The sequence below is a fragment of the Neomonachus schauinslandi genome, chromosome 7 (assembly GCF_002201575.2).
Source record: "Neomonachus schauinslandi chromosome 7, ASM220157v2, whole genome shotgun sequence".
Taxonomy (NCBI): domain Eukaryota; kingdom Metazoa; phylum Chordata; class Mammalia; order Carnivora; family Phocidae; genus Neomonachus; species Neomonachus schauinslandi.
Window position 1 is genome coordinate 21,634,577 of NC_058409.1, and position 26,952 is coordinate 21,661,528.

Genomic DNA, 26,952 nt, shown 5'->3' on the forward strand with positions numbered 1-26,952 from the left:
TGCATTCTTCTAAATTGAATATAGTAGAGCCTTTTTTCCCCCTCTGGCCTGACAGTCTCTCTCTTTTAACCAATACCCTTAATGCATTTAAACATAATATAATTATGGATACATTGAATTATTTTCTGTTTTCCAATCCTTTTTATTCCTTTTTCCCTATGTCTGCGTCTTCTGTTGGACTGAGGGTTTTTGTTTTTGTTTTTGTTTTTCGCATTCCACTTAATTTCTTGCTTGCTTATTTGCTGTATATAGCTCTTGTTTTATATCTTTAATGGTGGCTTTAGGATTTAGAGTATACATTTTTAACTTATTACAGTCTCCTTTCAAATTATATGATACCACTTTGCATGTAATGTAAGTTCCTTAAAAGTGTATTTCCCTTTGCCTGTTTCCCTTCCTTTGTGCTATTATGCGTTTTATTTCTACATTTCATATAGTCACTTTATTTTCATATATGCCTCAGTCACCAAAATAGATTTTAATCATTTTTGCCTTAAAGTCAATCATCCTGTAAAGAACTTATTAATGAAAAAGAAATACTTATGTATTTGTACCAACATTCTTCATGCCTTCACATAGACCACCGTTTCCACCTGGAACCATGTTCTTTCAGCCTGAACAACATCCTTTAACATTTCTTGCAGAGCAGATCTGCTGGCAGCAAAATTCCCAGATTGTGTTTACTGACAGTGTATTTATTTTTCCTCCTTATCTGAAGGATATTTTCACTAGATATAGAATTCTATATTTTGTTTGGTTTTGCTTTATTTTGTTTTGTTTCCTTCACTTTAAAGGTAATGGTTCATTGTCTTCTGGCCTCTATTAGTTTTGATGGTATATCCAGAAAATTTGTAATCTTTTTTCCCTTTATATATAAAGTACGTTTTTAGGATTTAATATTATTCTCCCTATCCTTGGATTCCAGCAGTTTGATTATGATGTACCTTGGTGAGCTTTCCTTGTGCTTTTCTTGCTTGGGTTCCATTGTATTGATTAGTACAGTAAGTTTATGGTTTTCAACTTTGGAAAAATTTGGAGCATTATGTATTCAAATAATTTTTTTGCCTACCCCCTGTTCTCTGGGATTCCAGTTACACCTGTATGAGTCTACCAGGTTTTTCCCATGGGTCACTGATGCTCTGTTCATTTTTTTAAAAGGTTTTATTTATTTATTTGCAGAGAGAGAGTGAGAGAGAGTACAAGCAGGCGGAGGGAGAAGCAGGCTCCCCACTGAGCAGGGAGCCTGGTGAGGGCTCAATTCCAGGACCCTGGGATCATGACCTGAGCTGAAGGCAGACGCTTAAGTGACTAAGCAACCAAGGCACCCCACTCTTGTTTATTTCTTCAGCCTTTATTTTTCTCTCTGCATTCCACTTAGTTCTAACCTGTCAGCTTCTCGTAAAGTTCACTGGGTTATTGTGCCATGTCTAATCTGCCCTTAAGCCCATTTAGTGAATTTATTGTTTCAGATATTTTATATTTCTCTTCTGAGGAATTTGATTTGGTTATTATAGTTTCCACTTTTCTCTTTAATATTATAGGTTTTTCTTTAAATTCTTGTGCATACTGAACATATATATATAAGCTTTTGTAAAGTCTTGGTCTGCTGGTTTCATCATCTCTATTATTTCTGGGTCTAATTTTATTGACAGATTTTTTTCCCTGATTATGGGTCACGTTTTCTGAACTTCTTCACATATCTAGTAATTTTTTGGTTGGATGCTGGACACTGTTAATGTGAGAGTGCCAAATGGCTATTCTTTTTATTGATTGTTGAGCTTCATTTTGCTGTCCACTTAATTGAATTGCAGATCAGCTTAAGTTCTTGAAGGTTTTGTGAAGGCTTTGTTAGAGTGGATCCAGAGTAGCCTTTATTCTAAGACTAGGCCAACCTTATTTCTAATGTGCAAAATTTTTTTAGGTGTTCCACTCAAGTCTCTGTTGTATATTCAGTAGGATCTATCCACTCTAATTGAATAGAACTCATATGTCTGCCAACCCTACATGAGCTCCAGGAATTGTATCGTTTCTAGGCTCGATGTAGTTGCTCTTTTCCCAGCCTTGAGAAATCTCACCACACTTATTTGCAGCTTGGTATGTAGACACAGGCTCAAAGGAACACCTTTGCAGATTTTTAGAGCTTGTCTGTGCAGCTCCAATACTCCATAAAATAGATTCCAGATGCCTCAGGCGATTTGAACTCCATTCTCTGCATTGTCTTCTCACTGAAGCCCCCCTTATCTGTGCTCTGCTTGAGTTCCCCCCTCCCTATGGTTTGTTCTGAGAAATATCTTCAGACAGAAAGTCAAGCAGTTTTAGAGATCACATTTGTTCTCCTTCTCTTAGGGACCTCAGTTCTCTCTTGCTGTTGTCCAGTGTCTGAAAACAGTCGTTTCATACACTGTTCAGTTTTCTCATTGCCGAAAGTACGAGAGATAGTACAATTCCACTTACTAAGGTATGGCCAGAAACGGGTTTTCTAAAAACACATTTTTTGAGTTAATGAATTAAAAACAAAAACATAGAACAAGAAAAATTGCTTATTCAGCATACTGATTCTTCATATGCTATTAAGCTTATAAATTATGTGAGTTTTCAGGTACGTGTGTGTGTGCCATTTTGGGGGAAATGCTGAATTCCAGAAATATCAATTGAGTCTAAACATTATACTATAGCCCCAGAGGATTTTTTTTTTTTTAAAGATTTTATTTGACAGAGAGAGAGAGACAGCGAGAGAGGGAACACAAGCAGGGGGAGTGGGAGAGTGAGAAGTAGGCTTCCTGCAGAGTAGGGAGCCTGATGTGGGGCTCGATCCCAGGACCCTGGGATCATGACCTGAGCTGAAGGCAGACGCTTAACGACTGAGCCACCCAGGTGCCCCACCCCAGAGGGTTTTTTAAGGCATTTTTATTAGAGATTTTCAGGAATTATTTCTTTATAATTATGTCCTGAGTGTATGTTGAAATACAGAAAAAATATGGAATTATAGTGGTCACAGTTACAAATCTAGGCCAAAAAGGTTTCTTAAAATATTTAATAGATTTTGAGAAATTCAAGAAAGTATTTTACCTTTTAGGCAAAATCACTTTTTTTTTATTATGTTATGTTAATCACCATACATTACATCATTAGTTTTTGATGTAGTGTTCCATGATTCATTGTTTGCGTATAACACCCAGTGCTCCATTCAGTACGTGCCCCCTTTAATACCCATCACCAGGCTAACCCATCCCCCCACCCCCCACCCCTCTAGAACCCTCAGCTTGTTTTTCAGAGTCCATTGTCTCTCATGGTTCATCTCGCCCTCCAATTTCCTCCCCTTCATTCTTCCCCTCCTGCTATCTTCTTCTTTTTTTTTTTCCTCTTAACATATATTGCATTATTTGTTTCAGAGGTACAGGTCTGTGATTCAACAGTCTTGCACACTTCACAGCACTCACCATAGCACATACCCTCCCCAGTGTCTATCACCCAGCCACCCCATCCTTCCCACCCGCCATCACTCCAGCAACCCTCAGGTTGTTTCCTGAGATTAAGAATTCCTCATATCAGGCCGCCATCATGAACGACACAGTAATTATCCGGATCAGGAAGTTCATGACTAACAGACTACTTCAGCAGAAACAGATGGTCATTGATGTTCTTCACCCCGGAAAGGCAACAGTACCTAATTCAGAAATTCGGGAAAAACTAGCCAAAATGTACAAGACCACACCAGATGTCATATTTGTGTTTGGATTCAGAACCCATTTTGGTGGTGGCAAGACAACTGGCTTTGGCATGATATATGATTCCTTGGATTATGCTAAGAAAAATGAACCCAAACACAGACTTGCAAGACATGGCCTGTATGAGAAGAAAAATACATCAAGAAAACAGCGAAAGGAATGCAAGAACAGAATGAAGAAAGTCAGGGGGACTGCAAAAGCCAATGTTGGTGCTGGCAAAAAGTGAGCTGGAGATTGGACAACAGAAGGAGTAAAGATGCTGCAGTGGCTTTATCTGGTTGTGCAGATTTTTCATGAGAGGATCAATAAACTAAGAATGTTAACGTGAAAAAACAAACAAACAAAAAAAAGAATTCCTCATATCAGTGAGGTCATATGATACATGTCTTTCTCTGATTGACTTTAGGCAAAATCACTTTTTTAATCAGTTTAGCATTTTCTGAAGTATATCCATTTATAGATGGTAATAGCTGTTTGCAAAGTGTTAAGTTTTCTGTCAACATATTACCTCTTCAAGTTTAAAATTCAAGTTAAAAATGAATACTTATATATTTTTCATAAATCTGAAAATATGTATGCTTAATATCTTATCTAAAACATTATACTTTATATGCAGTATATGGCAAAGATCTTATTTGGGAGAAATTAAGATTGATAAGGTAAAATTTCAGTAATTTTATTGATATGTCACTTATAACAATGGGAATATCAGCCCCAGAAAAATCCCTCTGTGGGACCTTTAAGACCTTCCCATTTGTAGCTCCCTCAGTCCTGAATGTTCTCTCTCTACTTCTTTTTTCCCCTGGCTTATAGCCTCGGGAAATGATGTCCTTCAGACAAGTTTTTCTTCATTCTTCCTACACGAGTTCCAGCGAATTCCAGTTAGATTATAAATTCCATAAAGCTGGAGAACATATTTATAATTGTTAATTTTGGGAGGTCCCACAACTTTGAGTATATCCTACTTTGTACTTTATTGGTTAATAAGTAATTATTCAGTCATGATGAAATATTTTACATGAAAAAGTTGCTTCAGAGAAGGTATTCAAAAATGGTACTCTCAGTGACTGTTATGGAAGCCTACATTGGTGCAACCTTTGTGAAAATCAACTTGAAATTGTTTTTCAATCTTTAAATGTTCCATTATTTGGCTCTGTAATTCCAAATCTGGGATTCTCTCCAAGGGAAATAATCAGATACACATATATTTAGTATATAGTGTATTTATCTGTATACTTATTTACATTATTTATAATATAAAAACTGGGAAACCAAATATTCAATAAATGGAGATTAGTTTGAATGATATTTAGGAAGATTTATTGGCTTAAGTTTTCAAAACATTTTCATAGAATTATGACATAAAAACCTTCAATTAATCTTCATGTAGATGTCTCTTAGGATGAGAATTCAATTATATGCAAGAGCCTGGAAGTTTAAACAAATAAATCATTTGAAACAAAATAAGAAGGAATCCTTAGTTTAAAATGGTAACTATGACATTTCAGTTCCTTGTCATGAATCTTATTTAAATAGTAGCAGAGATCAGATCAAAGAAAAAAGAAAGAAAAAATTAATGTAGGTAAACAAAGTTATTCTGTAAAATCCTGTATAAATGATGGCTGTTTATAGGTAAGAATTAGCATTCATCTTCCATTCTTGTACACAGCAAATCACAAACGTGATGTTCAAGAGTCCTGAGTTCTGTTTATAAAACCAACACATATGTTTGAATTGTTTTGTAATGAATATAACCTTGTCATCCTGATCTGTTTGTTAACATGCTTTTTAATGACCTTTCCTTAATCACTTTTTTGGGTGGCATGGGACACACAGGGCATGTAAAAAATGTAGCGTCAGCCCTCACATTCTTCACGGGATTACTGCATAGACAACACAGATACAGAGAGTCTTTTTTTTTTTTTTTTTAAGTTTTTAGTTCTAGGTAATCTCCACACCCAAAGTGGAGCTCAAACTCACAACCCCAAGATCAGGAGTCACGTGCTCTACCGACTGACTGAGCCAGCCAGGTGTCCCTGGACACACATAGTCTTAAGATAACAGTCTGTTAAAGAATAAATAATTATGGGCCAAAATACGGGTTACAGATGTCAAATGTCCAGAGGAGGTTGGAAGAGGCAAAGATAAATGTGCCTGCGTAGCTGTAGTCAGCGTGAGGAGGGAAGGCGAGCTTATGGCATGTGCTCTGACTATGTACTTCCCTAAAGAGGAGATGCCTTGTGTCTTACACCGGGGAGTTTTAACCCATTAGTTTAGAAATGAATGAACTGCTTTTAACAAAATCATGTGAAGTGGATATTGATTAATGATGCTGACTTGTTCAATTGTAATATTTTTGAACCTTTTTATAGCTCTACGAGACACTGGAAAACAGTCTATTAATAGTGACTGGAAGATCGAACACTCGGGAGCTTTCAACTTAGCAGGCACTACTGTCCATTATGTAAGACGAGGCCTCTGGGAGAAGATCTCCGCTAAAGGTCCTACTACATCACCTTTACACCTCCTGGTATGAGGGGACCAACTGATAACATTGCATAATCAACTTCCTATATCAAAGGCCATTCCCACTGTACCTTCTCTAATCTTTTTTCCAAGTTTGAATTGTCAGGTAGACATTCAAAATTATTTAAGGGGGGGGGGTTTAGGTTTTCATTTTAATGTGTTTTAAATCATGATGTCAAAACCAAAAATTATTGCGAGAAGAGCAAGACATTTTAGGGAATTCACAGACTCAAAGTAGAAGTGAATTGTCAGGCAATAAGGAGCCTGTTTTTTCTAAAAGAGCAGTTTTACCAGCAGCGGCTTAGTGAATTACTAACAGGAGTCGGTGTCTGTAAAGATAGTGTTATAATATGGCAACTCGTAGCATCCATGGAATGGGCATTTTCTGAATCTGCATAAAATGCCTTTGATAAAATGATAACTTGCGTGGGAAAAGCTTTGGTAAATGTATCTAACAATGCTTCCAATTACCCTCTTCTGTGTTTTTACTGGATGAATTGATTCCTGTTAAGAATTATGAAAGTTTGAATCTTTGGGATGATACCTTTCTTTACTATGTAGTAGATGACTGCGTCTGAGGCAGGACAGAGAATGGAGTGAAGGAAGCCGAACAGTGGGGCTCTGCATCCAAGCTGGTGGCTGGTTCACATGCTCCTTTTGACCTTGAACTTTGCAGTCAGTGGTAATGTCTCAGGAGCCTGAGGACTGACTGCATAGCTGGCATGTTCTCCATCCTAGTGGCAGAGTCTGGAATTCAGACACTTCAACACCTCCTTAAGTCCACACATAAAAACAACTCTAAAACACGATCATCTGACTGTTTATTTGCAGTGTGGTGTGCCACATTATTTAATATCGCCGCACGATTCAAGCTGAATTTGTCTTCAATTGGAGACATCTGTGTCGCTGGTCTAGTAGCCAGAGTTCAAATCACTTATCAGCCCGTTTGCTTTTCCTGCTTTAATGTGCCTACAGATCACCTGTGGTTCTTGTTAAAATGTACATTCTGATGCATTTGGTCTGGGAGGGACCTGAGATCTGCATTTCTAACCAGCTCCCAGCTGATGTCACTACTGCTGGTCCAGGGACCACATTTCAGGTCACAGTTTTTTATAGAACTGCAATCGTGGGCCTGACCCACAGGAATGAAGGGAGCAAGGTGAGATAGATGCATGGGAACCTTCTGCTCCAAATCATCATAATAATGATAATACATCCCATTCACTGCGCACTGAGTCAGATACTGTTCAAAAGTACTTTGCTCATTACAGCATTCAGTCCTCACAGAAACCCTGTGTGATATGTATCATTATTACGCCAATGTACAGATAAAAAAAAAAAACTAAATATGAAAAAGTTAAGTAATGTGCACAGTGTCTCCCAGTAAGTTATTTAGCTGTGAATAAACCAGGTATTAATCAATCTTTGATGCTGCCTCTCTGACGGAAGGCTCAGCTCTAAGCTCTTTACACCAGACAACGTGGGATCCCAAGTATACACATACTTTCAATAACTGTGTTCTTCATCTCCTTCCAGATCCTTTGGATCCTATTATTTAATTTGAATTAGAAGCTCTACTCTGTGCCTTGGGCCATCTGGAGAGAGAAAAAAAAATGACTAAACAAACATTGTATGACCAATATCTGGCTCTTTCCATGATTGGGTCACTTATAATAACAACATTATCAACAACAAACATATTTTTTAAGGATGGGTTTGCAGAGAAAGCCATCAGGTGACCTGCCTTAGATGAATGTAACCTACATTTTTTTTATGGAACAAGACCGGAGCTCTTTATTGAGCCTCCAATTCAAAATCTTTAAACAGTATATGAGACCTCAGTGTTGGGCGGGGGAGTCTCCTTGCTGCAGAATCCTTAATCTGACTGGTAATTACCAAGGTTTTTCCTGGAAGCATGAAGCATAATTAAAATCAGTGAACTATGTCTAAAAGAAGGCATCTATGTGACCTGGATTTATTCAGTAATCCAAGGGAAACTGCACTTCTAAGGTATTTTTCCTTAATGACTATTACAGATTGAAAGCCAGTACTGGATTTTGAAAGGCAAGACCTTTTGCTGCCATGCTTCCCTGTGTGCCCCCTCCACTGTAACACGGTCACACTTTCCTTCTTGCAAAACTCTACTGCCAAATCCGAATGGTTTAAGAAAGAGCTAATGATTTTGTAGCCAATGTCTTTATTTTAAGTGGCATTAGAGATTCAAGGACAATCTAAGGTTCTATCAATGAAAAGGTAGTTTTTTAAGGAAAAATAGACATGTTTTTATTAAGTTAAAGAAGTTGGCAAAGAGCTATAATTTATGTCCTTTTTATCAATTTAAGAACTATGTAATAGTCTGGTTATGTCCATAAACAAGATAAGTCAATCTCTGTCTCTCTCTTTTTTAATGTATTTAGCTGGAGGTCCCTTATAACTGGCGACATCAAATGAGATATTTAAGGCCAAAGTAAGCACTGTGATGTACTTAGAATGAGTACCCCGGTATGTTATGTATATGTGAATTTGAAAACTATTATATTTATTGTTGATAGAGCTGATTTACAATTCCATTATGTTAGTTCCCAAATCCACGTATTAAAATATACCTTAGCATTTCTGTTGATATATTGAGCAGAGTATTAAGATGAAGAAGCAAAGAAAATTAACCCTGTGCTCGTGTCCAGTTTTTCACACTGAGCATTAACTCTGAATTACCTGTCATTACAATTACCTTGATAGAGGTTTAATATCAAACAAAGTTCTTGAACAATTTAACATAATTTAAATTTTAGATACATTTTTATGCATGATATTGTATTATATAGATTGCTTTCGTAAATCCTCAGATTCATAGAAGTGATATAATCCATGGGGTTGTTTGACATATTTTGTGCAAATGTATTTATAAAGGAACATATATTCTCATTCATTCTTTCATTTAAAATGAGCATACTTCAGGCATTTTTTTCTTTCATTTAAAATAGATCTGATTGCCGGGAGCCTGGGTGGCTCAGTCGGTTAAGAGACTGCCTTCAGCTCAGGCCATGATCCTGGAGTCCCAGGATCCAGTTCCTCATCAGGCTCCCTGCTCAGCAGGGAGTCTGCTTCTCCCTCTACCCCTCCCCCTTCTCGTGCTCGCTCGCTCTCTCAAATAAACAAATAAAAATTTAAAAATAAAATAAAATAAAATAAATCAGATTGCCCATGATGATGCACTCCTAAGCTTGGCAGTGAGTACCAGGGGAGAGCAAAACAGACATGGTCTCCGCTATGGGTTAGTCCAGTATGTGGCCCAGAGTTCAGTCATTCTCAGATATTTCTCATGGTTTATTGCACTGTTTATATATGTGTACGTAACTGTACCATTATTAAGTTAATATTTATTTTAAAAGTTCAGTTGAATATAAATTTCTTTTCAAACGAAATGATCTTTCCTACAAATGGAAAATTAATAATCTTGCCAAAACTGAAAGTTAACAGTAAGCAACATGGAAAGGTATTATGGTCCTCTGGTCAGTTAGACATTCTCTACCCTTATGGAGTGAAGTGATTCTCGTGGTCTTGTATCCTCTTCCTCCACTGACACAGGGACTTATTATCCATCTTTCTGTTTTATATGAGTGGAAAGGCTACATTTGATAATAGATTGTGGGTTATATCTTGATGTTAGATAGGACAGATAACCCCATCCCCTCTACTAAAGTCATCATCTACATATATCATACTTTGGGAAACTGCCTGGTCCATTCATCGACTTGAAAAAAAATGACCCGATGTCTCTGACCTCATTCAGGTGGGCTGTTTGTCATGATGTCTTTAGCTCAGGGGTAAGTGTGTAACTCCAAACTTTGCAGAAGTATGTCACTTTGAAGATTTCAGTAATCATGTCACAATTCTACATATAAAAGGAGCGTGCACACCATGCAATAAGCATTTTAAGGTATCAGTTATCCTTAGTATTATACTTCACATTGTCTGTGCTCTCCTTTACCCTATTGCTGCCTTGATCACTTTCATATTTTATAGGTGCTGCTATTTCAGGACCAGAATTACGGCCTTCACTATGAATATACTATCCCATCAGACCCTCTTCCAGAGAATCAGAGCTCAAAAGCGCCTGAACCCCTTTTCATGTGGACGCACACAGGCTGGGAAGATTGTGATGCCACGTGTGGAGGAGGTGAGGGATTTTCCAGTATTTATCTTATCAAAACAGCAGTTGCTTTCTGATTTATCATTGATAATTAAGGCACATTTGCAAGCCCTTATCTGAAATTCCAAACTCCATAAAGGATTGGAAACTGAAAGATTTTTGTGACACGTGTAATGTCTAAATGCCTGAACTCTTGTGTGGCAAAATCTGACGTGAACTGAAGAAAGGCCATTTACAGTTAGTCTTTGCATTGCTTTGCATAAATATTAATGCATTTGCCTACAGGGACTGCCCTAGACACCACACAAGTTGTTCTGCCATATATATGTGCTTTTCTATTTACTTTCTATGTTTACTTTTTTATTTTTATAAAATTTACAAAGTTCTAAATTCCAGAGTACATCTACCCACAAGAATTGCAGACCTGCAATAAATATAAAGGTGCTATGAAAGAGTAACATCGAGCTTGCTTCTGTGCCATCCACATACTTAGTTTGAATAGACAGAGCACCTGAAGAAAATCATTTAATTTTCCCTATTCCTTTATTTTGATTCTTCAAAAGTGTCTGTCACTATGTTCTATAATAGAGATGTATCCTGAAATTTCACTCAACAGTTTTAAATTATTTTTTCATATTAGAAGTTAGCAGGCAAAAAAACCAAATTGCTTCAGCATAAAATGTGAGATTAGCAAATCACTTAATCTTACTAATGAGACCCTTGAGGACCAGAGATTAAACAGATGGTCAGTGACTCTCAGAACCAGTGAGGCCAAGGCAAGATCTCAGGTCATGAGGCTCCCAGCTTCCCTTTGTATCCCATATGTCAGCAGTGTAGATTCCATTTGTGTTCTGCACTTAATAACAAATTTTCTATAGTTCTTTAGTAATAGCTTCCTCCTAAGGCTGAAAGGAAGCATTATATTAAATTTTATAAAAATATTATATATATAAAATATATGTGTATATATAACGTATGTATATATAATATAAACAAACTAGTTTATAACATATATAACATATATATATGTATATTGTATTATATATAATACATATTATATATAGCATAAGTATATTATATATATATTGTGCAATATAATATATAAATAATATAAACAAAACAGTATATATAATATATAATATAAACAATATATAATATGACTATATATAATATAATTATATATGATATATACATATATCATATATTGTGCATATATTATCATAATATAATATATACATAATATATATACATTATATATATGTAATATATATGTAATACATAATATAACAATATGTAATATAAATAATATATAAACTAGTATATATAATATATATAACAAATAAACTAGTTTATGACATATATAACATATGTATATATAATAAAAACAAACTCATTTATATTATACACATTATATATAATATATACACATTATATAGATAACGTATATATACACATATGTATATAATATAGATAATGTATATATACAATATGTGTATATATCTATATTATATATATATTATGTGTATAATATAAACTAGCTTGTGCAAGAGAAGTGGAATATCAGTTTTGTTCTCTAGGCAAGAAACTGTTGATACACATAGCCTAAGTGTACTGTAGCAAGAGTGGGCAAAGGTACACATTAGACTAACATGTGGGGGAGAGTGTTTGGGGGAAGAGGAAACAGAAAATATACAATATAAGTAAGTAACATAGTATCAAATTGTGGTGAATACTCTGGATAAAAATTAAGCAAGATTGAGAAATAAATATGGGTTGGGAGTTGGGAAGGGGTAGGTGCAGAATACAGTGGTCCAAAAGGTCTCAATTAGGAGATGACACTGATTTAAAAATTTGCAGTGGGGGGTGCCTGAGTGGCTCAGTCGTTAAGCGTCTGCCTTCGGCTCAGGTCATGATCCCAGGGTCCTGGGATCGAGCCCCGCATCGGGCACCCTGCTCAGCAGAGAGCCTGCTTCTCGCTCTCCCACTGTCCCTGTCCCTGCTTGTGTTCCCTCTCTCACTGTGGCTCTGTCAAATAAATAAATAAATAAAATCTTAAAAAAATAAATAAATAAAATTAAAAATAAATAAAAATCTGCAGTGAGTGTGAATGGGCACCACCTATGAGGGTATCTGGTGGGAATGAGTTCCAGGCAAAGGCTTGGAGGCAGGAGTAGACCTGGCGAGCTCAGGATGGCCTTCCTTTATTGAGTGATGTGAGATGCCCCTGGAGAATTTGAATAAAGGAGTGACTTGTTCTGGTTTTATGTTTTTAAAAGTTATTTCTGTTTCTGAGTTGAGAGTAGGTGGAATAAAAGAAAAGAGTAGAAGTAAAGATATCAGTTAGAAAGTTACTACAGCAGTCCAAGAAAGAGATGAAAGTAGTTTGACCACAATGGTAGCAGAGGACGTAGGGGGCAGTGGTCAGGTTCTGTGTATTTTTGAAAGTAGAACTAATAGAATATGTTGAAAGACTAGATGTGGAGTGTGAGAGAAAGAAAGATGTCAGGGATTGACTGTGATGGTTTTGGCCAAGCAACTGGCAGGATGAAGTCACCATTACCTTACCTAGGAAAGCCTGTGCAACAACAGGATTAGGAAAGAGTTTGATTTCCAACAGAAGTTTGAGATCCCTATTGGACACCTAAGTGTGATCAAGTATGATCTATAAGTCAGGTATTCAGGAGAGAAGATCAGAGTAGAGATAGAAAATATATGGATGGGACGCCTGGGTGACTCAGATGGTTAAGCATCTGCCTTCGACTCAGGTCATAATCTCAGGGTTCTGGGATCGAGCCCCATGTCAGGCTCTCCGCTCCGTGGGGAGCCTGCTTCTCTGTCTCCCTCTATTGCTCCCCCTGCTTGTACTCTCTCGCTCTCTCTGTTGAATAAATACATAAAATCTTAAAAAAAAAAAATGTATGGATGATATTTTCAAATGCTGAGACTAAATCAAGTCACTTAAGGAGTGAGTGACAAGAGAGAGAAGCTACTAAAGGATTGAGCCTTGGGACACTCTACCATTTAGAATTCGGAGAGAGAAGGAACCAGCAAAGCAGATTAAAATGAGTGGTCACCAACACAGGAGAAGAAGCAGACAGGAGAGAATGCTTTCCTGTTAATCAAGTGAGGAAGTATTATAAGAAGGAGGGAATGATCAACTCTATCCAAAGCTATAAAGTAAAAAATAATGTGGACTGAAAATTGGCTATTACATTTAAATATATTTATTATATTTTAAAATGTGCTTATTGCATTTAAATATACGTACTGTATTTTAAAATGTATTTATTATATCTAAATATATTTATTATATTTTATATTTGAGACATAGAGGTCAATTATGACCTTGTCAAAAATAATTTTAATGAAGTTTTTGGCTCAAAAGACTAAATGGAGTGGGTTCAAAAGAAAATTGAGGGAATGAGATTATATAGGACACACTTAGCTCCTGAGGATATAGAGTGATTACAGCAGAAGGATGTCAAGTTTAAAAAAAAATGTTATCAGTCATCCTTGCCACAGTGACATTTTCAAAGGCCATGTTTCTCCTGGGCCCCCATTATTGCCAAGCGACGTGGGATCCTCTGCCTTCCCGTCCCCTCCTGCTAATGTTCCCATAACACACCCAAAGTCCCATTCTTTAGTGATGCCAGGGGCCATTTCACTTAGGGGATTATGCTTCACATCCTTTATCCAAATAAAAAACAAAAACACAAATAGAAACAAACACATTTGAAATGAAAATTTATATGGTTAGACTTTTCTCTTTAATATAACTCAGACAAGAAAGACCAGCCCCCATCCAATGGTGGGCTGTGGGGGAATGGAGTGATAAAAAGGTTGAGTTCTTATAGCACCAAAAGGCAGTTATTAAAATCCATTTGTATTTGAAAGTCCAGACAGGAAAATGTTTGCCCAGTAAATTTTGTTTTCCTCATTTTTTTCTTGCTTCTGTAGTTGCTATCTAATTGGAGCTACGTCAGAAGTAAACAGACAGGGTTTATCAATGTTCACTTTGAACAAACAAATTTGGGGGGGGTTAACATTTTTTCCCCAAAATCACATTAATTACAACGTAGAATATGTTTTGCCAGTTGCCAAAACTTAAGGAATAGAGGTTGCTGTAAATTCCTTAAGTTCCAGATTCAGAATGGCTTTTAGATATTCTTAAGCATAACTTCTTAATTATTAACATGAGAAAATTTAAATGCATAGAGATTAAGTGACTTTTCAAGGCCACATGCCCAGTGGGGGTAGAGGTCAGATTAGAATCCAGGACTCCTAAATTCAAATCTTCTCTCCTCCTCAGGTCTCATACTTTCTTCAAGAGCAGCTCAGAAGGCTAAATGTCATTTCTTTTCACAAAATAGAGCATGTCCCTTAGAGATCGTATAAGTTTTGTTTGGATTCAGAGAGATGTTTTATTTAATCTGTTCAATAAGAATTTAGATATGCCCCTATTTTTTTTATTTAATTTTATTATGTTGTGTTAATCACCATACATTACATCATTAGTTTTTGATGTAGTGTTCCATGATTCATTGTTTGCACATAACACCCAGTGCTCCATTCAGTACGTGCCCTCTTTAATACCCATCACGAGGCTAACCCATCCCCCCGCCCCCCTCCCCTGTGAAACCCTCAGTTTGTTTCTCAGAGTCCATGGTCTCTCATGGTTCATCTCCCCCTCCGATTTCCCCCCCCTTCATTTTTCCCTTCCTACTATCTTCTTCTTTTTTATTTTTTTTTAACGTATAATGTATTGTTTGTTTCAGAGGTACAGGTCTGTGATTCAGCAGTCTTACACAATTCACAGCGCTCGCCATAGCACATACCCTCTCCAATGTCTACCACCCAGCCACCCCATCCCTCCCACCCCCCACCACTCCAGCAACCCTCAGTTTGTTTCCTGAGATTAAGAATTCCTCATATCAGTGAAATCATATGATACATGTCTTTCTCTGATTGACTTATTTTGCTTAGCATAATACCCTCTAGTTCCATTCACATCGTTGCAAATGGCAAGATTTCGTGGGGGCTTTTTTTGATGGCTGCATAATATTCCATCATATATATATATACCACATCTTCTTTATCCATTCATCTGTCGATGGACATCTTGGCTCTTTCCATAGTTTGGCTATTGTGGACATTGCTGCTATAAACATTGGGGTACACATACCCCTTCGGATCCCTACATTTGTGTCTTTGGGGTAAATACCCAGTAGTGCAATTGCTGGGTCGTATGGTAGCTCTATTTTCAACTTTTTGAGGAACCTCCATACTGTTTTCCAGAATGGCTGCACCAGCTTGCATTCCCACCAACAGTGTAGGAGGGTGCCCCTTTCTCCACATCCTTGCCAACATCTGTCGTTTCCTGACTTGTTAATTTTAGCCATTTTGACTGGTGTGAGGTGGTATCTCATTGAGGTTTGGATTTGGATTTCCCTGATGCCGAGCGATGTTGAGCACTTCATGTGTCTGTTGGCCATTTGGATGTCTTCTTTGGAAAAATGTCTGTTCATGTCTTCTGCCCATTTCTTGATTGGATTATTTGTTCTCTGGGTGTTGAGTTTGAGAAGTTCTTTATAGATTTTAGATACTAACCCTTTATCTGATGTCATTTGCAAATATCTTCTCCCATTCTTTCGGTTGTCTTTTGGTTTTGTTGACTGTTTCCTTTGCTTTGCAAAAGCTTTTTATCTTGATGAAGTCCCAATAGTTCATTTTTGCCCTTGCTTCCCTTGCCTTTGGTGATGTTTCTAGGAAGAAGGTGCTGCAGCTGAGGTCGAAGAGGTTGCTGCCTGTGTTCTCCTTTAGGATTTTGATGGACTCCTGTCTCACATTGAGGTCTTTCAACCATTTTGAGTCTATTTTTGTGTGTGGTGTAAGGAAATGGTTCAGTTTCATTCTTCGGCATTTGGCTGTCCAGTTTTCCCAACACCATTTGTTGAAGAGACTGTCTTTTTTCCATTGGACATTCTTTCCTGCTTTGTCAAAGATTAGTTGACCATAGAGTTGAGGGTCCATTTCTGGGCTCTCTATTCTGTTCCATTGATCGATGTGTCTGTTTTTGTGCCAGTACCATTCTGTCTTGATGATGACAGCTTTGTAATAGAGCTTGAAGTCCGGAATGGTGATGCCGCCAGCTTTGCTTTTCTTTTTCAACATTCCTCTGGCTATTCGGAGTCTTTTCTGGTTCCATACAAATTTTAGGATTATTTGTTCCATTTCTTTGAAAAAAGTGGATGGTATTTTGATAAGGATTGCATTAAAATGTAGATTGCTCTAGGTAGCATTGACATCATCACAATATTTGTTCTTCCAATCCATGAGCATGGAACGTTTTTCCATTTCTTTGTGTCTTCCTCAATTTCTTTCAGGAGTATTTTATAGTTTTCTGAGTACAGATCCTTTGCCTCTTTGGTTAGATTTATTCCTAGGTATCTTATGGTTTTGGGTGCAATTGTAAATGGGATCGACTCCTTAATTTCTCTTCCTTCTGTCTTGTTGTTGGCGTATAGGAATGCCACTGATTTCTGTGCATTGATTTTATATCCTGCCGCTTGACTGAATTCCTGTATGAGTTCTAGCAGTTTTGGGGTGGAGTCTTTTGGGTTTTCCCCATAAAGTATCATATCATCTGCAAACAGTGAGATTTGACTTCTTCTTTGCCAATTCGGGTGCCTTTGATTTCTTTTTGTTGTCTGATTGCTGTGGCTAGGACTTCTAATACTATGTTAAATAGCAGTGGTGATAGTGGTAGTTATGTCCCTATTTTTTATTTCAAATGGGTTATTTCATAAAATAGTCCTAATTAGACACAACCTTTATATGATTTGCACTTGAATAGACCTTCTATTTCAACCAAATAGACTCAAAATGGTTGAAAGACCTAAATGTGAGACAGGAGTCCATCAAAATCCTAATCTCAAATCTGTTTCATTGTGTTTAGTGAACAGCTTTCAATTATCTCTGACTATGTTAATTGGGTACATACTCCTTTCAGTGTCAACACATTTCTGGACTTTTGGATATTATTTTCCTTTGTAGTTCATAAATTAAGCGGATGGACAGGATTTTAAGAATCGCATCATATCTAACTTCATATTGTCCATTTTATAGCCTGAAAGAGCTCTGTAATCTTTCAGCATATTCATGAATTGAAGGACAGTCAGTTCAAAGCACAGAACATTGGAAACAGATTCATGCAAAATTTATCTTCAATGGCAAAGAGAAATAATAGAACTATTTTACTTCACAGGACTGTATTAAGCAAGAGCAAATAAAATAACACAGAGCAATATAAAATTTCAATGTTTGACATGTTATTTTTTTGGATTCTGTTGTAAGGCATTAGATTGCCAGCAATAAGTGGGAAAAGAAATTTTTTAAAGATACCTACTGTCGTGTAGCTAAATTTTTATTGTAATGATCTTTTACATTAGAATCTCAAACTGTTTCAGAATGAAAACCTGACTTAAGGTTAATTCACTGTGCATTTTAATTATTTTTATTAATATCAGTTATTACAAGATATGAAAAGCCTTTTAGAAGGAATATTTTTAAGTATCAAATGGATGTTGATGATCTCAGGAAAATTTTTCCAACAGTATAACATCTGTATGCTTTTTGGCACCATCTTTTCAAATTCTAATGATAGTTTTAGAACTGTTTGAAAGGATATATATCATTTCATATTTTAGCATTGGCCATTGAAATTAGTCCTTTTACTTTCAAACAGCTTAAAATGTATTTGGGAAATAAATGTTTACTTTGCACTGGTGTTCTGAAGCATCTAAAAACTCTTTGAAGGGATGTTTTAAGTTTATTTTGGCACCTCAAAAGTATGGTTCACCGGATAAAGTTCTTTTTTACATAAAAGACCTGTTTTAAGTGATCTTGGTTTTGAGAGGCATTCGAGATCTATCATTTCATAGTATCTGAGGGTTGTGCGTTGAATTAGCGTTCCTCATACTGCATACAGTAACTGCGTTACTCTAGAATTTATTTTGAGCTGGTGGATGGATTAGTGATATAAAACCTAGAGTAAGAGCCCCCCCAAATTCAATAATCCCTTTTGAAATAAATGAATAGACATGTTTTTAGGAAATCTAAATAGATACAATTTGAAGGGGAAAAAAAATAAGACAATATTCCACGTTCTTCACTTTAGTCCAAACCCAACCAGCTGAAGACTCTCACTCTGATATCCTTTAGACATGGCTTTCTTTGTGCATGAACAGATTCTAAGGCTCCGAGTAGAATACCCCTATCTTTTTGCCAGCGCAGTTTGTTTCCATTTTTCCATTTTAAAGACACATTGCCTGCACCATAATAAATGTTATTACCTGAAGAAAATGCACCAAAATATATTTTTTCTCTGCATTATTTCATTTCAGTAATATTTAATACAGTTTTAAATTCTACTTTCTTTAATATGAACATTTTTATATTAATGTGAACTCTTTATAAACTCATATTTTAATACCTACAAAATTCATTAGTTAAAATTGCCTTAGATAACTATCTCCCATAACTAGTCATTTGGTTTGCAAATGACATTTCACCATTTTAGGAAATAGTCTTAAGATGAAATTCTTAGTACAAAAAGCACTTTGGCCTTGACTTACATTCTTGTAGTTCACTCATCGATTTCTTTACCAATACCAAATACACACTCACTGTTGCTCAGTAGTCCAATGATAAGTGCTTTCTGCTTTTAGAGGATTCACGGTTCATTTAGTAGGCATCAGCTAATAAAATCACTGTACAGAGTGATATGGGAAGATGTAGAAATCATTCCAGGGATATGCATAGGTGCAAAGGCACTTAGGTTTGTGAGAATGTTTATTTCTAGGGTGCAAAATATGAGGATCAAGGAGTGGGAGATACTTTGACCATTTTCTGCTTTTTTATAGAGAGAAGCTAGTGCATGAAGATTCCCGAGTGTTACGCTAGCACTCGAGTTAAATTTGTCTTGAAAGTTATGGGGTCCCATTAAACTATTTATGTGCATGGGAATGATAAGGTTAGGTTGGATTATATATTGGGTGTTGTAAACAATACAAAATAAAAATATTTTCATTTAAAAAAGATGAAATAGTCATTTTAATATTAAGCCCAAGCCCTGAGGGAAAATTTTTATAAAAATGTCAAAAAATGGCTAAAAATTAAATGGCATGCACAATTTTGGATGTTGTTCAATTTAAAAAACAATGAATCGTGGGTCACTACATCAAAAACTAATGATGTATTGAATGGCGACTAACATAACATAATAAAAAAATAAATAAATGTATGCTAAAAAAAAAAAAACCCTTACGTATTTCTAAGAAGTGCTCAGGGAAAAACCCTTCGTCCTCAGTAAAATACACTTATTTTTGGTTCACTTACTTGCTGGCCATTGTTAGTTCGATAACAAATAAATAAATAATTTGAGAGAAAATTATAAAGACGAATGAACATATGTAGTCTCAGTCTTATAGAGGTTCACAAGTTTTTAAAAGTTTGGAGCATCCAGTAAGATAGAGAGAATTTCAATAATGTATATTGAAACACTGAACACACTCCCAAGAACAGGTTTCCATATTTATGATGCCAGTTCTAGAAATGTGATCTACATGGATAGAACATCCTTTTATTAAAAATATCCATTTCATGGGGTTAAACACAGAGCCTAGAAAAAAATATCAGCTTATATCTGAGAGTGGAAAAGAAGGTACCCGATCTAATATCTAGTCTTTGTTAAGTATCTTCAGAGAACAAAGAAAGAGTCAATACATAAAAATCACCGTTCGTTTTCAGATTTTGCCCACACTCGGTAATGAGACCAATTGCATAATGGTTATGTTCTTATATACCTAGTTGTATTCAGAACATCGAAACTGATTTCCCCAATGCTGATTTAATGGGAATGAGCCAGAGGTGAAGTTAATTGCCGTAAAGCAAGTAATCCACTGTCAACAGCTTGCAGCTACTCGTGGTTCAGGCAGGAAGCCAGTTACTTCATCACTTTCTGCCCGTCCCTAGGTTCCACAGTATTGGATGCATTGTTAATACTGCTATTAGATGCTAGAATGGAAATTTCCTGTGTTGGCTGGAACATAAAAATATATAAAAGAAAAAAGTCAAACAATAACATTTCCATATGGCTTTAAGATCTAGTTGTATTTTCATAGGCATGGTGTGCCTGGAGCTGAGCAATAGATTTCTTCCCCCCCAATTCTGTTGTTTTTGTTCAATGAAATTTTTAAAAAGTAGGGCCAAGCTTATCCTATCTGCCAAAACATGTACGATGTGAGCTTCCTTGCTACACTGTGGATGGAGAAGTCCCAATTCACAATCCCATGCCTCTCTACTTTCTTTTTTTTTTTTTTTTTTTAGATTTTATTTATTTGACAGAGAGAGAGATAGCGAGAGCAGGAACACAAGCAGGGGGAGTGGGAGAGGGAGAAGCAGGCTTCCCGCCGAGCAGGGAGCCCGATGCGGGACTCGATCCCGGGACCCCGGGATCATGACCTGAGCCGAAGGCAGACGCTTAACGACTGAGCCACCCAGGCGCCCGCCTCTCTACTTTCTTAGAACACCAAGGTGATCCCTGAAATGACACAGGTATCTCTACCTCTTGATCTATCAATACTTAAAGGATATTTTTCAAGAGCTTAATATGTTAGCTCTAGGGGAGTATAACTAAAATTATGTATTTTCTGAAGAAAGAAAAAAAAATGCCGTATAATTAGCCCTGAGTTATTTACCTCATAACTACATATATGATCAGCAAAAGTCCTCTGGATAATGTCTATTAGTCATTTTTTTTCGTATTGTACTTGGCAGAAAGCCACTATTTAAATTACTTTAGGCAACTCCATCTATAATGCAAAAGAGTGTCTTATGAATTTGAAGGCTTTAAATTAGATTTTAAAGCTAACATTTAGATTTAATGAGAGTAACCTGCATGTTAATCCTGCTTTAAAGTAGGCATCATTGTAATGTAGAAGTTGTACTCACATATGTTAGCATTGTACGGAATCTGCACGATACCTATTTAGTATGAGCATCAGGTCATAAAGGAGCACCTGGAGCATAGGAAACTAGGAGGAAGTTAACTACAACCCCCTTGTCCCAACTTTTTTACACTTAGGTAACTACCTTGTGAGGCCAGTTTTCTCTGTGAAAGAATGAACATAAGCCTCTTCTGCTTTTTTTGCAGTTTATTTGAAAATTGAAGTTGGTAGGTATTGAACACTTGTTATGAGTAAATCTAATGCCACACTCCCCCCCTTCTTTACCTACCAGAGAATAGCCTGGGCAGCCCCAAAGCATTTACCCCAGGCGTCAAACGTTGTCTCTTCTCTACCAGATCCCATCAGCTCGCCTGACCGTGTGAGGTGCACAGGGCAGGCTTAGCGGACTTCTGAGCGGAGATGTTCATTCACGTTGCAACTGGCCATAAAGTCCTGCAGCTCAGCCCACATTTTATTTTCCAAGCTGGGAAAAGACCTTTTACCTGCCTGGCACTCTGTTGTCTGCATTGAGCTCCCATAGAATAAGTTGCATTGCACCAGACCTGGAATTCTCCAGATAAGGCATAATTGGCCAACATTGTGCTGCCTGTACTGGGACATGAAACTGAAGATAAAACTAAATGATTTCAATAAATGATATGCAATAATCATAGATATAATTGTTAGTTACTACACACACACACACACACACGGCAGGGGAGAGAGAGAGGTGAGAGAGGTAGTCATTTTTTTGTAGACTAAAAATTGTCCTGGGACTGTGCTCAGTGTTGTTGAGAGGGAAAGGAAGGAAAGATCCTAAACCTATACCTGTTCTGCCTTCTCTTGGGCCACCCTGTTGCCTCTCCCCATCCCCCATTCAGGTCAGAGATACTCAAAAATTATTCAAAGTAGCTCTCTCTCTACATTCCTTCTTTCCTTCTTTCCTGACACCAGCCTTCCCTCTCTGTTAATTAAATGACATAGTGACCTCTCTGCCACCAGCCCAGGCATATTTGGCATGACCAGCATGAATGCTCTGTTTCCTAATTATCACTGCATGACAGTCATCGGACCCTAACTAATGGCCTTGCAGTAGAGACCCAGAAGACTTGTGATTATTTTCTTAATCCTTTATGACCCATCTGGCTTTAAAATTGTTGGTTGATTTAATTACTTCATAATGTCAATCAGTTAAATTAGATTATGAAATTTTATATAGATATTTAGACTTTTGTAGAGAGAGAGAATTAACACGTGTCTAGCAGGCTCTTTAGGTGCAAGAAGAAATAATGAAAATCTTGTCAAGTAAGTGTGCTTATAGGGCCCAGATAAAAATAAATACACCATACAAGTGGTCATTTTTACCTCCTGTAATCAGACTTTATCCTAACAGAGAAAGTAGAAAAGCAATTCTTCTGAAATCTGGTGAAAAATACAGGAGTCCCATGGCTTTTCTTAGAGAACATCACAATAAACAGGGAATGAGGATTTCAAGAATTCCTCATTGCTCTAGAATACCTTCATCAGAGACAGTAAGAATAAAGTTCTGAGTTATACTGAAAACAAGCTTGCTTTCCATAACTTACTACATAGTACTGATGGTGTACAGCCAAATGATAAAATATGCATGTGTGTTTATGTGCTTTCATGAAGACATACAGGTTGTTTACAAATTACAGCTTTCCACCACTTAATGCTAAAAGATGGCATTACTAACTAACGAATCTTTAATTAATGTCTTGGCACCTTATGCTGCCACAATCCCTTGGGAATATAAAACTTGCTATTTAATTTCTTTTGTTTAAAGATTTATTTATTTGAGAGAGAGAGAGCACTCACACATGTGCCAGCTGAGGGAGGGGCAGAGGGAGAGGGAAGAGAGAATCTCCAGCAGATTCTGTGCTGAGCGTGGAGCCTGACTCGGGGCTTGATCCCATGACCCAGATCATGACCCTGAAATCAAGAGTCAGACACTCAACCGACTGAGCCACCCAGACGCCCTGCCATGTAATTTCTAATGAGGAAAAAAGTGACCATTTATCTTCCTTAAGCCTAGAGATGCATTTTTATGTAAATGATAAATCATATCTTCATCGATCTAACTTAAAATTCCTTTTGAAGTCTGAAAATTACAAACCTATACACACCTCCTAAGTCATTTACATAAAGGCCTGTAATTTCTTTACGTGCTTGTTTGCTCTTTTCAGGAGAAAGGAAGACAACAGTGTCTTGCACAAAAATCATGAACAAAAACATCAGCATCGTGGACAACAAGAAGTGCAAATACTTAAGCAAGCCTGAACCACAGATCCGCAAGTGCCATGAGCAGCCATGCCAAACAAGGTAACCGAGTCCCACCACTTGTGAAAACTCCGTGTGGCCCCTAGATTACTAACACTTAAAACATACTCAAAATATCAACAAGATCACTTTTTCCTAAAGACAGTGCAAAGGAATATGTACCAAAATGTAGGGTTTTAAATAGGCAAGGTCTAGGAAAGACAGATCATTGCCTGAATGGAAAGAGTATTAAAGCAGCAAGCCTAGGATTTCCCTCAACTTTCACTGTATTCTCCACAGTGTGAAAACAACTAAGTGGGACGGACGAGGTGTAATTAAAATTATGTGGTCATCTGTTGGTCACTTCTTCAAAAATCTAGTTATGAGTTGAATTTAGCTATTTGTTCTTGAATTCTCTGAAATAATGTGTTAGAACTTGCCAAGGATGATATAAACCAAAGCAGGACTGGCTGGGACCCAGTCCCTCACAGGACGCCAGGGACAGTGTGGTCCTCCTGGTTCCCCAGGCTGCCTCCTCACTTCCTCTCCCAGAGCTCCCCCAATCTGACTGCCTGATTCCTGACCTCTGCTCGCTGGATCCCTGCACTGGGTCCTAGTTACCAAACAGTCAGCTGTTTTGGTCTCCTGTGACTTCCCCAGTGAGGATGAGGCAACAAAGTCGGCAAAAACCTCTTGAGTAGGAAATAAGACAGTGATGCTGAGCAGCTGAAAGTGGTGCAGAAAGAGGACTATGCCTTAATAACCCTCAGAGATGAGGAGCCCGAGTCTAATTTGGGAGTGAGCTAGCAGCAAGGCTGTTTGGAGCAGTTCCCATTATAGGGCTCCTTGAAAATCCATGTGCTTTCATATAAAAATTAATGGGCTTAAGTGGGACTGACCCCTGGTGTCAAAGGTCCTAAAAGCTTTCAGAGATAGAATGATAAAAAAAAGTGTGAGGCTGCAGTGATTCCTCTGGAATACAGGGACAGGGACATCTATTGGGTCTTGACACTCAGAGATCTGTTGAGGCTCAATGAATGAGGGTGTAGTTAGTTGTGAGTTCCTAGGGAGCTGCAGAGATTGATCGCCCCTCCCACTGGCTCCTGCACTATGTGAATTTACAGGTCCTGCATCTCAGATATGCAAAGAATCTGTGGCTTTGTAGTGGTCTGTAACTAATAGAATATTCTTCCTGACCCTCCACTACAGTAAGTATGGAGGGAGGAGAAACAAAGTTGCCAATTAACTATATTTAAACCTCTCTGTCTTAATCTCTTTGGGAATTAGTGTCATCCAGGCTAATGCTCAGTTCTTCTGGCTTCCCTGTTCCGCCCCCCGCCCCCTTCCCCACCTCTGATGTAGCACTGATCCTGAGTGCCCTCTGTTTCTGGCTTACTGCCAAACTCAGTTATGAAGCCCTTCAGATCCAGCTCATGCTATGTTAATGAGAGCTTAAAGAATTTGGAAAATCCTTTCTTCCCCTACAATGCTGAAATTTCAAGGTTTGTTTTTCTGTAGCTTTGGTGTATTTAAGGTGACAAAAGCTGATTATCAACTTTTCCTTTCCTTTGCACTCCTGCTCTAATATTCTTGTCCTTCCCCAACCCCCAAGGAAAATTAGGCTTCTAAGGAATAGGACAGAAGAATGAGACGTAAAAGGATGTGCAAAAAGATAAAAGCACATTAATATACTCTCAGTACCTGGCTCTCTGCTTTTCAGGGTAACTTCATAAGTAGAGGAACTAATTAAGCTTTTTTCTGAGGCAATGTAGTAATCAACAGGAAAATTGACCGAGGGAATTATTGTTACCTGCAGTCGGGTCTTTGACTCCCTTCCGTTCAGTGCTGGACAGATAGAAAAGCAGAATTTTTGGCCTTTGCCCTGTCAGCTAGAGAACTTGGATCATTTTTGTTATTACCAATCATAAGAATTATCTTTTTCTTTATCTCTTTTAATAGATATTAAAATGCTAATTTATCTTGTGTTAAATTATTTGCTAAAATATTTCAAAACACCATTTGTTTCATATGCCGTATAACTTTTCCATTTGGATGAAAGAGCACTGGCTTTTTCTGATTTATCAGGAATTCTTGGAGGAGTTGGATTTGAGGACTAGAGCATATTTGTCACTTCCTAAGTTGGTCTGTAAAGGATCAGAATGTACAATACACACCATTTATTGTTCATTCACTGACCTCAGCTATCTTGGGGGAAAATACCTTGCTAATGACTTGGTAAAATGAATAGTTTTAAAAGGTCACTACACTTCTGAGTGAGAAATTTTTGCAGCTGGACACTGCATGTCTTTTTTGTTAGAGATTATTATCTTCCTTCTCTTGGAAAAGGAGTCAATATATTGCAAACCACCAAGAAGCAATGTCAGTGAGGTTAACCAAAATACTGAAAAGTAAGAAATGGACATGAGCAATTATTGGGGGTCATAGTAGGAAAACTTTCTGTGACTTACTGGCATAGCATAACCTTCATTCCAATTTCCATTTACATTTATTGAAAAGGTCACTAAACAGACTGGTGGAACCCTATGTGCCAAATATAAAATATATCAATGCAATAGTAAATAACTTTGGAAGAAGGAATCTTAAAGATAAGGAAATGGGATAATTCCAAACTAGATTAATTCTAAAATACAAAGAGCTTTATTAGAATGCATTTTACATTCTAATTCTTATTTTTGAGCAGCTTTCACAAGGAATGGAAAAAATAACTTTTGGGGCACCTGGATGGCTCAGTGGGTTAAACGTCCCATTCTTGGTTTCTGCTCAGGTCATGATCTCAGGGTGGTGAGATGGAGCCCCACATTGGGCTCCGTGTTCAGCTCCCAGTCTGCTTGGGACTCTCTCCCTGTCCCCTCCTTGCCCCCCCGGCTCGTGCTTGCATGCGCTCGCTCTCTCTCTCTCTCTCAAATAAATAAATAAATAATTTTTTTTTCTTTTTTTTTTCCTAAAGATTTTATTTATTTGACAGAGAGAGATAGCGAGAGCAGGAACTCAAGTAGGGGGAGTGGGAAAGGGAGAAGCAGGCCTCCCTTCGAGCAGGGAGCCCAATGTGGGGCTCGATCCCAAGACCCTGGGAACATGACCCGAGCCAAAGGCAGACACTCAATGACTGAGCCACCCAGGCACTCCATAAATAAAATATTTTTTTAAAAAAGAAAAAGTAACTTTTATCATTATACTGAGGATCTCTAAAAATGTATTTTATTTTAAAAATATGAGATTCCATGAAACTGCAAATACT

The 26,952-nt window shown here is 37.3% G+C and overlaps 2 protein-coding genes across 2 annotated transcripts in view; both read left to right on the forward strand.

Annotated features, from left to right (window-relative positions):
• Positions 1 to 26,952, forward strand: part of ADAMTS19 (ADAM metallopeptidase with thrombospondin type 1 motif 19) — a 257,812-nt gene that overhangs the window by 197,965 nt on the left and 32,895 nt on the right. The window contains 3 exon segments of the mRNA XM_021701899.1: positions 6,101 to 6,258; positions 10,281 to 10,434; positions 23,621 to 23,756. Of these exon segments, the coding sequence (XP_021557574.1) occupies positions 6,101 to 6,258; positions 10,281 to 10,434; positions 23,621 to 23,756 (448 nt within the window).
• Positions 3,562 to 4,044, forward strand: LOC110591009 (40S ribosomal protein S24-like). Its single transcript, XM_044916779.1, has one exon. The coding sequence runs from the start codon at positions 3,562 to 3,564 to the stop codon at positions 3,952 to 3,954; it is 393 nt and encodes a 130-aa protein (XP_044772714.1). The 3' UTR covers positions 3,955 to 4,044.

What these genes read in the sequence shown, in the direction of transcription:
- LOC110591009 (XM_044916779.1), top strand. Translation starts at nt 3,562, where the DNA reads ATGAACGACACAGTAATTATCCGGATCAGGAAGTTCATGACTAACAGA.